General features: G+C 38.9%; 1 protein-coding gene across 1 annotated transcript in view; it reads right to left on the reverse strand.

The window, feature by feature from the left end:
- The window catches only part of LOC136865213 (UDP-glucosyltransferase 2), a 62,718-nt gene that overhangs the window by 36,158 nt on the left and 12,121 nt on the right, over positions 1-14,439 (reverse strand). Inside the window, exon 2 of the mRNA XM_067142393.2 lies at positions 3,067-3,891. Coding sequence (XP_066998494.2) covers positions 3,067-3,891 — 825 coding nt within the window. The remainder of the gene's footprint in view (positions 1-3,066; positions 3,892-14,439) is intronic.

The following is a 14,439-nucleotide window of genomic DNA, read 5'->3' on the forward strand; positions in this document are numbered from 1 at the left end:
TTATCGCCACGAAAAAGAAAAATTGTTACATTGAAACCTTAGGAATTGTTAGATAAGTTCAGGCTGAGGCCTAATATTTAAGAAAGATTCCAGCCTATTATTGTGAATTGCTGTAATGTATTTGCCTAGTAACATCAAAACTATTTGTATACGCATTATGAGTTTTAATCTTTTACATCTAAAAAAATGGTGAATGAACACGAAAGATTTCGTAAAATGTTGCTGAAGTTTAAATCGGTGTCTTTACAAGGCGATTGCATTATATAGTGAATCCTAATAGTGGAGAGACTTTTGATGAAGCTTAGAACTCGTACCCAGGAACTTCCTCAAAACTTGACAGGTGTTCAGGAGTTTTATACAGCGAGTTCGGAAATTCCAATTACAAGCTCTTAAGGATTGTAGAAGGGAATGAAAGGATAACGTTTTGAATAGGAACTCATGTTCGGAAACAAGCGTACAGTGTTTTTAAGTAATCTTAAACATCTGCATTTCTCTTCTTGCACTGATGGTTACCATCCTTGACCATTAAATCAACACTTCGATACGGTGGCCATGCAAACATTACAACTACAAATTACGTTCTGATACACTCCCTGCTGCCTTTTCAATCCCTTGTGCAGTGGACAAAAGTCGCGTATGTAGATTTTCCTTTATCTCTGCAGAGGTCTCGTAAGCAAGACTCTTGATGTGGCCCCACAATAAAAATATCAAGTGAAATGAAACCTGGCGATCGTGGAGGCCATGCGATTGGGCTACCATTCTTTATCCGCCAGTCGTACGGCGACGTGTTGAAACCAGATTTGTCCACGAATTTTCGATGGCACATCTTCTAAGAACTCGCCCAATACTTCTGCCAGGAGAATTAAGTACTCACGACCCATTACGCGGGTTGAATGAACGTACGGTCCATTCAAAGGACCGTTCAGAATGCCGGTTCGTGTACTGATGCTGAACCGTTGCTGGAATTTATAGGCATGCGTGGCATGAGGGATATTTGATATACCAAATGTCGACTGTTTTGACAGTTCAAAACAGCGTCTCTAGCAAATTTTCGTTCATCGGTGAAGAGAATTAGCCATAGAAACTTAGGCTCTTCCACACAACGGAATAGAAGCTACGAATAGAAATCAGAACGCTGGACCCGATGCATGTATCCTCAGAGGGTGGGAGGTGTGTAGCTGATACCCATGCAGAACGTCCCACGTCCAGTGGCTCTTCAGCTTGACGAAATACGGTCTCTTCAAAATTGAGAGTGCATCACCTGCTTGGAGTACTACAATTCATCTTGTTGAATGCTGAAAATAACGTTTGTCTGTATCCAATGGATAACTTCGGCAAAAGTGGTATGCCCTGAGGTCTCACAGTAAGAATAAAGTTCTTGATAAAGCTAACGAGCCTCGCTCCCGTTAAATTGAGATTCGCTCTACACTAACGTCATGTAGGTGTATTCTGCAAACGTGTATTCAAGCATGTTCATTGGAGGCACAATGTCAAGTGAATGAGGTGTGCAGTTCGAAACAGCTTTATGAGAGGCGGGTTAGATATCACGTGAAGTCAGGTGACCGTCGTGCTGTAATGACCTAAGCGACCCGCACTTCGTCAACCTGCTTGCATACCGGTACAGGTAAATGTGATAATTTCTTCACCTAAAATAAGCAGGAGTTTTAAACACTTGATTTGAAGTTGTTGTCCGTGTAGCTTGAAAACAAAGAAGATATGGGTTCCTGTTCAAAACGTTATTTATGGAGTCTTCACTACAAGTCCTCGAAGTTTGTGATAGCAATTTAAGAACACTGTCTATAAACAGATGGACGTAGGTTAAATGTGGCCAAAGCACTGTGCGGAATATTGAGATGACGCTAGTTACCAGTACAATGATAACATTACTGGAAATGTGCATGCAAGATGAGATTCCCTCAGTCGTGGCATTTTATTGCCGATTTCATATACTTTGATACTTTTATTGCTATTGTTGTCCGTATTGTCGTCGCCATAAGATCTATCTGTGTCAGTAAAGCATCTTGTAAAAAAAAATTGATGCACTTAACTTTAAAAGTTTAAGCTTCGATTAAAGGTCTTATGACACCATTTTATTACAGAGAATGCTTGTTAAAACATACTTTGAGAACCGTCATCAAAATTGCCTGTATTTTTAACACAACTAAATGCATCAAACTACTAAGGGACGAATAGAGCACTAAGAAGAAACTGGCCAATTCGACAAAGAGCGCATGCTCTCAGAAAATACCGGAAGGGCACTGCACTCAGCACGCCATTGGAGCCATTAGGACAAAAGAATTGAAGTTCCAATGTTTCTTAAATTCTAACACGACGTTAATTCAGTTCATATTGAAATTGTGTGATTTTTGTTTAGTCGTGCTTCAAAAATGATTACGAATTCCACCATTAACTTGTGTTTTTCGAACTCAATGTTTTGAGTTCTGCCTTCGAATTAGTCTTCTATATATTATTATGAACTCTACAATTGAATTGCGGCTGTCACATGTATTGTTTCGAGCTCTTTCGTTAACTACTCTTCTAAGAACTATTTTGGATTTCATAATTAACTTTTGGTTTCTAAATATTAGTTTTAATTTTAACATTAATTCGTTGTTCTCAAACTTACCGTTGTTAGTTCCATAATTAATTTATGGTTTTCAAAATAATTGTTTTTATTCTATTCGTTGAATAGCACTTCTAAATATTATTTTGTATTCCACCATGAATTTGTGGTTTTCAGTTTTGTGATTTCCAGTTCTGTCCTTGATCATGGCTCTCAAGCCTTGTTGTTCTGAGGTCCAGGCCGATTATCGGTGAACTATTAATTGAGTTACCATGGGAAGTGAACCATAATATCGTAAACAATGAGAGTACCTTGCTTTAGTATTATCTTTTCAACTGAAATTTAAATTGCGTATTGAGTGAGATTTTGAAAAAATAGAAAGACAACGAAAATGGCTCGAAGCTTAAGCAGAGGTGTCACAGAAGGTTCAACAACTTTTGGGAAGGAAACATAAGGTCTTGTCCTGTATACTGTAGGTGGAGTAATTTCATTCAGATGCGTACCTTTGGCAGTTGCTGTGGAGGTTTGATGTGTAGCCCACCTACTTCTATGAAAGCGGGGACAGCTGGTCTTGGTTGATTAATACTGAAGTGGCTGTTGATAAAGACCAAGCTAATGTTGTTTATCAGTTCTGAAGAGGGTGGCATATCTTCCCCAAAATATTTCCGCAGCATTCGATCAGTCACCTGTTCTGCTCGATAGTATTGACCCCAAGATGTAAATAAGTAAGTTAGACTGTTTATTAACCTCTCCCGGAAATCCATTGGTGCTCTGTAAGACAGGAAGAAATTAGGTATATACGATGGATTATCTGGATTTCCCACTCGTCTGTTTGCCCACGGTGATGCTACACTTGAAACAATCGCTATAGTTGGAGCTTTAAATTTATATGCAAATCCTGGCCAGCAATCAACTCCAAACAAACCAGTGACAACGAGATCAAATTTTTCGTCTGAATTGATCAGTTTCTGCACTTCGGGGTGGTTAAGCACTGTTTCACAAAATTCAACGTTTTCATTCCACTGAAAATGAAAGAAATTCAGCGCATGGAAATTACGCACTTTATCTACACTAAATCCATTTAAAAGAGGTGGAAGTGAGCCTTGGATACTAATATCTGTATAATTGTTGATTTTATTCTTCTGCGGATAGTGGCTGACTACGACTACTTCGTGACCTCGTTCCGCAAGTCCTTTCAATAAGCTCTCAAAGATGAGAAAGTGGCTTTTTCCTTGAAAGTAGAAGAAGCCGAAGATGCGTGCACCATGTGTCTCCGTGAAGCAAGATGATCCTAGGCCGGCGATTAGTAGAATGTAGCACCACCGCATCTGTGGAAAAGTAATGAGAAGAAACATTTGATTACAATACGTAGTAATATAACGAGACCTCCAGATTTTTTCTTGAGAGACTCTGGAGTTCACGTTGTGTTTATTTTGCCTCTTTAAAGAAAAACTACATAATCACATAAGTAATGACAAAGTGAATAAGAAACCAAATCAAATATATTGGTGGCGCTTGATTAGGTTATGTCATGGTCTGGTTATAACCTATTGAGAGAGCAAATCTTTCAGCATGGAAATACAAACTGGGCCGCAGCATGCCAATATGTCAGCTGTATGCTCTGTGATGAAATGTATTATTGAAGATTAGTGATGTGTAGGCTAGAGAAGGTACAAGGAAGTATTAACACGTTGTTATTATGAATTTACGTTTTAAAAATGTCATGTAGGTGCGATAAAATGAAAGTAGTAAAAAAAATTGTCGCGGAGGGCAGCTGTCATTGGTTGAAATTCCTGATTTTATTATACCGGATTGGTAACTAGTCACCGATTCATGAGCTAAGTAATCACCATAAGTACATGCAAGGACATTTAAACGTATAAACGGTATTTCTAACTTAAATAGTGTAGTCATGAATAAATATGATTAGGAGCAAATGAATGAAGGGGATCTGCAGGCTTACATTTGAACTAACAAAAGTTAATAAAAGAAGTGTATTATCATCATCGTGAGTATGATATCATGTAATCGTTTTCAGGTTTGCGTCTGAAAATACCCCTCCACTGAGGCTTTGTGAGACAGTTGTTGTTGCTCAGTACTCGGGCTTGGAACGTGCTGATTAACAGCCCACGCGTGCTCGTGTATGTGTGTTGTTTGTGTGTGCGGAAGCACTCTACTCGCTCAGTGTCAACATTCACAAGTTATTCTATGAAAGTATATCAATAAGTCTAGCGATGTATCGAGTATACTCCATTTTCTTCGGATTCCTGGTGAAAAATGGGTGATACAGATCCGTCCTACTACACGAACGATGTAGGTCCAACTAATTTGTTTCTCCTTTGTACAATAGAGGTGAAATGTTATTTATAATATCAGTATATCGAAAATTAAGTTTTCAAACAATTCAATATAATAAATAACGTTACAGAAGTTTCATTTTATGAATTACGTAATTATGCAATATATTTATTCGAATCATAACTACTATAACCAGAACTATTCTTAATGGGGCCTGTCTTCCGTAGGTAGTTATCATAAGAGGAATAAATTAGTAAGTCTCTTATTTTTCGAAATATAACACTATTGATATTCCTAATACTGTTCAATAATGATGAAACAAACCTGCCTGACAGGTGTTCGGAGGTTGAATGTCTCACCTATGATTCTTATTTCTCATATGGCGATTTATAATAAACCGGGATACATCCTGAAACTCCATATCTTAATTAATGACACAATTAACGGAATCTTAGAGACCATCCTGACACCTCATAATCTTAAGACCTCCGGGCTGAGCAGCGGTCGCTTGGTAGGCCATGGCCCTTCGGGTTTGTTGCGCCATGGGGTTTGTTTGATTTATAGACCATCCAGATGAGTCACACTGGACTACTACATGGTAGCACAGACAGAACATCGAAAATGGTACATAGGGCACCTCAGTGATACGTAGCAATGTCTGCAAACCTGAAGTGTATTATTATTATTATTATTATTATTATTATTATTATTATTATTATTATTATTATTATTATTATTATTATTATTATTATTATTATTATTATTAGCTTTAATACACGGCTCTGCTCGGTTACTTACTTGCAATGTTTAATTTTAGGATTTGTATGACCTGTTTTAAGTGAATATGGTCGGCGGATGCAGTGGTTCTCGACCCACAAGTGGCCAAGGCTGGTCTGTGGTCCTACAGCTCTGCACTCGGACGGGCCAACCGAACAGAGGAGGGTGGCCTCGGCTCAACCGTCAGTCTACGGCTCTGTATTCTGGAGACTGAAGGGAAGTGGTCCCCACCCTCGACTGTCCTAAGAATTATAATCATTATAAAATTTCAAACCCATTTCTTATTAACAGTGCTGATGTACTTATTATTATTATTATTATTATTATTATTATTATTATTATTATTATTATTATTATTATTACTATTACTATTATTATTATTATTATTATTATTATTATTATTATTATTATTATTATTATTATTATTATTATTATTAATCATATACAGTCGTATCAGCACACTCTTTTTTAAAGCATAAGCGGTTTCCGGACACTAAGGTTCATCATCAGTGTTAGAATCTAAATTTAATTTCACATGAGTGTGTCTTCAGAATTAGTTAAAATGAGTTTAAAATGTAGCACTGTTGATGTTAACTGTAAAGCAAGAAAACGAAAAAACAAATGTAAAAGTATGCAAATAATACATTTAAACTTACAATGTTGTTGTAAAAGGTATGAACATACCTCGTGCTCAGGCTGTTGGTCGAGTCAGTTTGACAGGCCAGTCAGTTTGACATGCATTGCATGTAAGCTTTGGGAAAGCATTCGTTCTGATTATATTAGACATGTTTGCGAAATTAATAACTGGTTTGACAAAAGGCAGTTTGGGTTTAGGAAAGGTTATTCCACTGAAGCTCAGCTTGTAGGATTTCAGCAAGATATAGCAGATATCCTGGATTCAGGAGGCCAAATGGACTGTATTGCGATAGACCTATCTAAGGCATTTGATAGGGTGGATCATGGGACACTACTGGCAAAAATGAGTGCTACTGAACTAGAAGAAAAGTGACTGAATGGGTGGCTATATTTCTAGAAAATAGAACTCAGCGAATTAGAGTAGGCGGAGCTTTATCTAACCCTTTAATAATTAAGAGGGGAACTCCTCAAGGCAGTATTATTGGACCTTTACGTTTTCTTATATATATATCAATGATATGTGTAAAGAAGTGGATTCAGTGATAAGGCAGTTTGCAGATGATGTTATTTTGCACAGAGTAATAAATAAGTGAGCGGCTGCAGGGTGACCTCGATAGTGTTGTGAGATGGACGGTGGGCAATGGTATGATGATGATCGGGGTTAAAAGTAAGGTTGTGAGTTTCACAAATAGGAAAAGTCCTCTCAGTTGTAATTACTGCGTTGATGGGGTGAAAGTTCCTTTTTGGGGATCATTTTAAGTACCTACGTGTTAATATAAGAAAAGACCGTCATTGCGGTAATCACATAAATATGATTGTCAATAAAGGGTACAGATCTCTGCACATGGTTATGAGGGTAATTAGGGGTTCTAGTAAGGTTGTAACGGAGAGGGCATATACTTCTCTGGTAAGATCCCAACTAGAGTATGGTTCCAGTGTATGGGACCCTCACCAGGATTACTTGATTCAAGAACTAGAAAAAATCCAAAGAAAAGCAGCTCGATTTGTTCTGGGTGATTTCCCACAAGGGAAATCCGCACGTGTGAGTTTTATACTATTTTTGGTTTGATTCTTATTTAGTTCGTTGATAGTAGATTAGTGAGATAACTTTAGTTACGTAGGCCTGTACTTATAAAATTTAAGGAAGAAAATATTCGCATATTTTATTTGTTCTTCGTTGATCCGCGTGCTTTTAATTAAATCGGTTTCAATGGCATTAATTACATATACCCTGAAAGTTTTCAAGTGAGTTGCACTCATCATTTTTGGCATTATTTCTGAAAGTGTTGTTAGTTAAATATTTCTTTAGCTTAATTTTATTCCTTCCGAACATATTTCTTGATATTGCGTATTTGAGCATTGGTTTAACAGTGTTGTGTCCTGCGGTGGCATCAGATGATGATATTTCTTTTTAAATTCTTACTTGTTGCAATTTAAATTTGCTTTGCAATAAACAATTTAAAATAGAGGTTAGTTTGGTTCGATTAAGGGTCAATTCGATGACTGCATGATCTCCTGTGTTGATATTTGTAATCGGTGGACAACCTTAATTAAATGTAAATATGGAGTTCAGCTGTAAAAGCCAGGTTTTCTACAGATAGTGTAGATCAACCCACAGTGTTTGATTTGGAATCTGAGTTTCCGAGTTTCAGCTTTTCGCGTTTTCTTTATGGTTCTGCCGACACCACATTTCAATTCTATATTTAACAAAGATTGTAACGATTAATGTATTTGTTTCAAGCTACTTTAAATAACTATTTTTATCAACCGTGACTGCTACATTTTCCTTTTAATGTCAGATTTTTATTTACCGCAAATTAACTTAAAATGCAGCTTTTCAGTTCAGTAAATTTCTGTAAGCACACCTTTACCCTTTCATTTGACATAGTTATGCCTTCCTCTGAACCACGTCGACCAGTCGGTGAAATGACAAGGCAAAACCCGTAACGACCCCATGATTTCAAGAGTGAAATGTTACTACTGGAGCAGCTGTGGAAATTGACCAACGGTCGAAGGAGATGACTCAAGGGTTCAGTATGCCATTTGTATTTTGTTCATGTGTGACGCGAAGGCATCTTTTTGAAGATGTTGGGTTCTAGCCACTTTCACAGATACTGAACTTAATATTTTCTGCTGGCTTGTTTTCCCTTCTGCCAACACTAACTCTCTGGGCACCACACAACGAACTCCATTTATTCAAAGAAGATCATCTCTGCTTGTGTTCTAAATATTAATTTTGTTTTGTGGCTGTTTCTGGGAATTCAGAAATTATTGGGATGTCATCTGCAAATGCTAGACAATCGAATGCAAGGTTTAGGTTTCTGTAGCTGAGTCTGACACAGCTCAGAGAATTACGTTCACAATGAGTTGCATAATATGCGCATTATAGGACGATCAGCAAAGCAATGCATGTCGAAATATCACTAACAAAATTTATAGAAGGCTGGTTGGTGTTCTGACACGGCAAACCCAAGGAAAGCGAAATTGCAACGATTACCATAATTTAGATATCTTAGTGCGAGTATTATATCTTCAAATTAATTTCAGAAAATGGAGTATGTCCTAACCTTCTTTAAGTTGTTTCATATCCTACCGATCTTATCAATTGTTTGAATTAAGTAGATCAGTCTTTCAATCGAAAGATACGATAACTTGCCTTGCACAAGAAACCTTAAAACTTCAAGGTTGTTTGTTTCCTTTTCGAAAATCCTGTTTAAATAGGTCACGATCTGAACCGTAGAGATATGCCATCGACGGCGTCAGCATGCTATCTCGGCCTCCAGAGATGTGTTTGAGACCGGAAATACTAAGGATGGCCTCAACTATTGTCTGAAGGTTACCGTAATAGCTTCCATTCAGTTGACAAGCGTTTGGTTTCCGATCTGACTTTAAGAGACTGGACTGAGTGGCTCAGGTGATAGAGCCTTAGCTTTCTGGCCAAGTTCGATCCTGGCTAAGTCCGACGGGTGATTATTGTTTTAAAAGGAAGCGAAACTGGGGAAGCATCCTCTATTAACACTAATCAGAAGAAAAATGGAAGAGGTTCTACACTTCAAGAAATGAAGGTGCTGCAGCGGCAAAAGAAAGACAAGGTCCAAGAAGGGCGTGAATATGATTCTCTGAGCCTTGAAAACCTAATACCGTCAGGGTCTAAAAAGAACAGGAGCTGACCAAGGTAGGTTGTATAGAATAGATGAAAGTGAAAAGTGAGCAATGTTAGGACTCAGCTAAAGATCCCGTGGTCGCCAACCCAACCCCTCAAGTTGAGAGCCCCGGGGGCCTCGTTTAGTGACAGGCAGGTAATATCGTGGATGTTATTCTATCACCCCCACCCAGAGGTGTCAGTCGGATGGGATTCCAAGACTACCAAATACACCATCCTCGTACTGTCAGATTTACCGGCACGTAAAGATCCCTTATGGGTCAAAGTTCCTACCGTCTAAGTCACTCAACCCGGCACACTGTTATGAAACTCGGAGTATGTTCCATAACGGGCGTGACAGCTGAGTGGCATCCTTGACCGCATTCTCACCAAGGCGGCCATGGTTCGAATCCCAGCCAATGCACGTAAAACTTTGAAATGAAAAGAAAATCTACTTTCCGTTTTACACTTGCGCTGTGATACAGGTATAATCATCATCCATGAAATAAAGCATGGAAGTTTCTATGTTCTCACAAGTGAACCTGGGGATCATTTCCGCTAATTGTCCTAAATTCCTCAGAGAACCTACTAACAGTCGTCTCCTACTAAAGCTATATTATTCACACAGTACCACCATAACCCCACAGCGATTGATACGACAGCCAATTTTGTCGGGTAAAACGCACAATGTGGATTATAAGAAACATGGGTAGGCTATTAGTCAATTACTTTCAACAATTATATGAGTTCAACAATACCCTGCGTCCCAGGATTAAAATCAGAAGAATGATGTCTCGTAAATTCCCCTTGGGTGATCACAGCTACATGAGATCTGTGTAGCGATCTCGGGACCTGCCGAACTAACCCGCTATGTTGCTCACTTATTCTACATTTCTTTATTATTTTATTTCGAGATTCCTTCCTTTACGGCCTCCCATGGTCTACTCCAGTTATTTTCCGAACCAAACCACAACTGCACAGGGAGACTTCCATTTCGCCACTTTTCATATCTTTCCCCTCATTTAACAGAAAACACCATTCTCTTTCAGGATGGCATTGTTACGCTTCCCTCTTTAATCCTGAAGCTGATTATTCGGCTGGTGGTTAGCCTCCAATGCTGATAGGTCCAGGGATCGAAACCTGGCATTTACGTGTGTTTATTTTGGTAGATTTATTGCCATGTCAAGGAACCAGTTTCCAGATAGAACTACTGCCACTACGGTGTCTCTTAAAGCAAAAAATAGGTAGTTTTACCAGTCTACCAGGTAAACATATTTAAATGCCAGGATTCGATCCCTGAACCTACCAGAATTAGGAGATGACCACCGCACTATGTTGGTAACCACCACAGAAACACATAATAGATCAACACATTCCTCCACGTAGGCGTGACGTCCGGAAGGGCAACTTGCCTTAAACCAGGCTGCGTCGACACGTACTATTCAGATCACACCCGCGACCCGTCAGAAAGAGAATAATTATTTACTCTTACATGTTGTTGTATGTTGGTGAAGAATACAAAAATATATAAATTTTTACAATTTTGCTTCACGTGTCTCCGACACAGATACGTCTTATGGCGACGCTAGGAGAGGAAAGGGCTCGGTGTGGGTAGAAAATGACCGTGAACTTATTTAAGGTGCGTCCCTGGAATTGACCTGGTGTGAAAATGGGAATCCATGGAAAACCATCTTCAGGGCTTCCGACAGTGGGGATCGAAACCACAATCTCCCGAATGAGGTCTCACAGCTACGCGACCCTAACCGCACGGCCAACTCGCCTAGTGGTTAACAATAGAAGATGGAGATATTCATAGGAGCAGAGCCATAAAACTACTGTAAGGCTTTTCTAAGGCGCATAAATTTATCAAGTAGGTTATAGATTTTCATTATTATGAAGATAAACCTGAGTTTCAAACCTTGTTATCAAGAAAACGTGGGTATGAAATTATTAATATATAGCATACGTTGTCAACCCTGTTATATCTGCCCAACAGAAGAATCATAATTGCTTGGCTTTGCTCTTGCGTCTCTATACACATTCCAATAATGTTTTAATTGTGCCTTGAAGCTCTCTCTTTGAGATACGTGAACAACCCTGTTGAAGTTATTTTAATACAGGGGATTCGTTCAAGAGTACGTAGCATTTAAACGAGTCACAGCTTGCCAAGAAGAATGCAATAGGTCTATTTTCTGAACGCAATATTTCCGTGGAATACATCTTGCTGCAGAATGAAATCGTCTACATAAGTTAATGAAACAAGGAGTTAATTAACACTCTATATACGGTAGTTGTTTCTCGGTGAAGGAACGGTCCATAAACTTTACGTAAGGAAAAATGCACAATAATTAATTCACACAACCCGTTTCTTCCTGACTTGTTACTCGTGACAATGGTTCTTGAGATGTGATCTCATTCCATTTGTATATTTAGGAACCTTGCTTATCTCTAGGCCTCAATAATGTTATCTCGACCCAACAGAAGAACCATAATTTTGTGGATTTGCTCTTGCGTCTCTCTGCGTAATCCAATAATGTTGTAATTGTGCATCATATAGGTCGTCATGCAACCTGCAAACCGCTTACTTGATACGAGAACTGGGAAGGATTCAAAGGTAAGGTCAACGATTTGTTCTGGGTGATTAACTACAAAAAAATAATGTTTTAACACGTTTACTCCCGCATCCAACTTAAGGAGAATAACATTTCGCGAGTGCCTTAAGGCTTTCGGTGAGAAAACTTCCAAGCTTCGAAGTTCAATACCGGTATGTGTCTTTTATTCTCAGTTTACTTCACCCTCACACCGACAAAGATATGTCTTATGACGACGATGGGATAGGTAAGGACTAGGAGTGGGAAGAACGCGGATGTGGCCTTAATTAAGATGCAGCCCAAGGATTTGTCTGGTGTGAAAATGGGAAACCATTGAAAACCATCTTCAAGGCTACTGACAGTGGGGTTCGAATCCACTATCTCTCGAATGCAAACTCACAGCTGCGCTGTCCTAACCGCATGGCCAAGTCATTCGGTTTCAGTATGTGTTTAGCGTCTTAGGTTTATCTGTAATTCTTATAGCCTAATTCTTAACACTCTTTAGTGATGTAATGTGCTATAATGGATTACTCAACCGCTAGTGCAGTAACATAGATATATTTCCGATTCGTCGGGTAAATCCACGAAGAAAGATGAGCAAGGGGGCATAGTTTTCGCCCTGGGACTCTCCATTTATTCACCCCCAGCAAAATGTTTTATCATGCTAAGCTTTTAACATTCAAAGGCTAAGGTTACTACCTACTGGCTATGGGTAGCCTACATATTGATTGCATGGCGCAGGTCGATAATGTCTTTGAGGTTGAGTCAGAGGTACTCATGAAGCCTGTAGTAATGTGATTGGGAGGGCCCACGGAAAACAAACGGCGCGGCGGTTGGTACGCGTGTATGACAACAGGGTAGAGGAGTACCCTTGGTTGCAGGGCTGTTTTGCCGTCTGTTTTGTGTGTTAAAAAAGGAGACCGAGTGAGATGGCTGTGCGGTTAGGAGCGCGCAGCTGTGGCTTCGAACGCCACTGTCCACAGCCCTGAAAATAGTTTTCCGTGGTTTCGCATTTTCACACCAGGCAAATGCTGGGGCTGCACCTCAATCAAGGTGGCGGCCGCTTCCTTAGCACTCCTAGCCCTTTCGTATCCCGTCGTCGCCATAAGATTGATAGGAAAACTGGAAACAATTCAAAGGAAAGCAGCATATTAGTTCTGCTTGATTTCCGACAAAGAAGTAGTGTTTTAAAAATGTTGGAAACTTGGGAATAGGGAGATGAGCTGGTTGACTGAGCGGTATATTCCGAGCTGTCGGTGGAGAGATGGATTGGAATAAGCTTGAAGGGAGTTTTTAAAAGTAGAAATATTAACAGTATGAAGATAAAGCTGGAATTCAAGAGGACAAATTGGGGATAATATTTGTTTATAGGAAGACTGATTTGGGATTGGAATAATATTTACCAAGGGAGATGTTCCAAGTTCTTACATATCATTTAAGGAAAGACTAGGTGACAAAAGATAGGGAATCTGCCACATGGGCGACAGCCCTAACTTTAGGTTACGATTGATTGATTGATTGATTGATTGATTGATTGATTGATTGATTGATTGATTGATTGATTGATTGATTGATTGAGATACATATTATACCACAATTCTATTAAATTCCAATGAGGTACATGTATATGATAAAAATTGACAAATGCCCAGCCAGTTGGTTCGTAGATATTTAATGAATGAATGAATTAATTAATTGATTTATTAACTTTGTTTATTAGTGCTTCGTTCATTGGAGAAGTTAATGGCGTATCACGTTCTCCGTTGTCGCGTAGTTTGCGTACGCAGTCGAGTACTAACACACTTTCGAAGCTTCCCATATAGAAGAGGTCCATACTAGGTAGGCCTACTTTCTAGTGACTTGAGAAGACGACCCGGAAGGCAGTGGACATACAAACAAAGAAAGTCCAACATTGAAGGTTTGACTAGGGTTACTGAGATCGCAAAACATACGGGGAGGGGGGGGGGAGATTGGCTAATTCCGCAGTAACCAAAATATAAATTTCCTGAGGTTCTACCCCAGAGCGAGAAGAAGGCTTATCAGTGATTGACTACGTATCTTCAAATATCCGAACTTAGGAAGTTCAAAATTTTTACGTATTACATTCATAAATCAAACAAAGTTTTTCGTGTTTGATATCAATTTCTGAAATTGTTTGATCATTTTTTTATTAATGTTTTAAAGTATTTATTTAGTTATGTCTTAGGAGCTCGCTAAGAAAGTATTTTGGAAACGTTCATTTCTAATGGGATGAAGAGATTGTTAAGCCCCGAATATCAAAATGTCCATTTCTCCAAAACCGCTTGACGTAGCTGGTTCAAATTTCACATGATGATTTTTGTCTTTGTGATGGATATTAAGCAGGAAATGGACTTAAAATATTCCCCTCTAAGAGGCGCTAAGCTTGATAAAAGAAAGGTTCATTCCTCCGA

The sequence above is a fragment of the Anabrus simplex genome, chromosome 1 (assembly GCF_040414725.1).
Source record: "Anabrus simplex isolate iqAnaSimp1 chromosome 1, ASM4041472v1, whole genome shotgun sequence".
Lineage (NCBI taxonomy): Eukaryota > Metazoa > Arthropoda > Insecta > Orthoptera > Tettigoniidae > Anabrus > Anabrus simplex.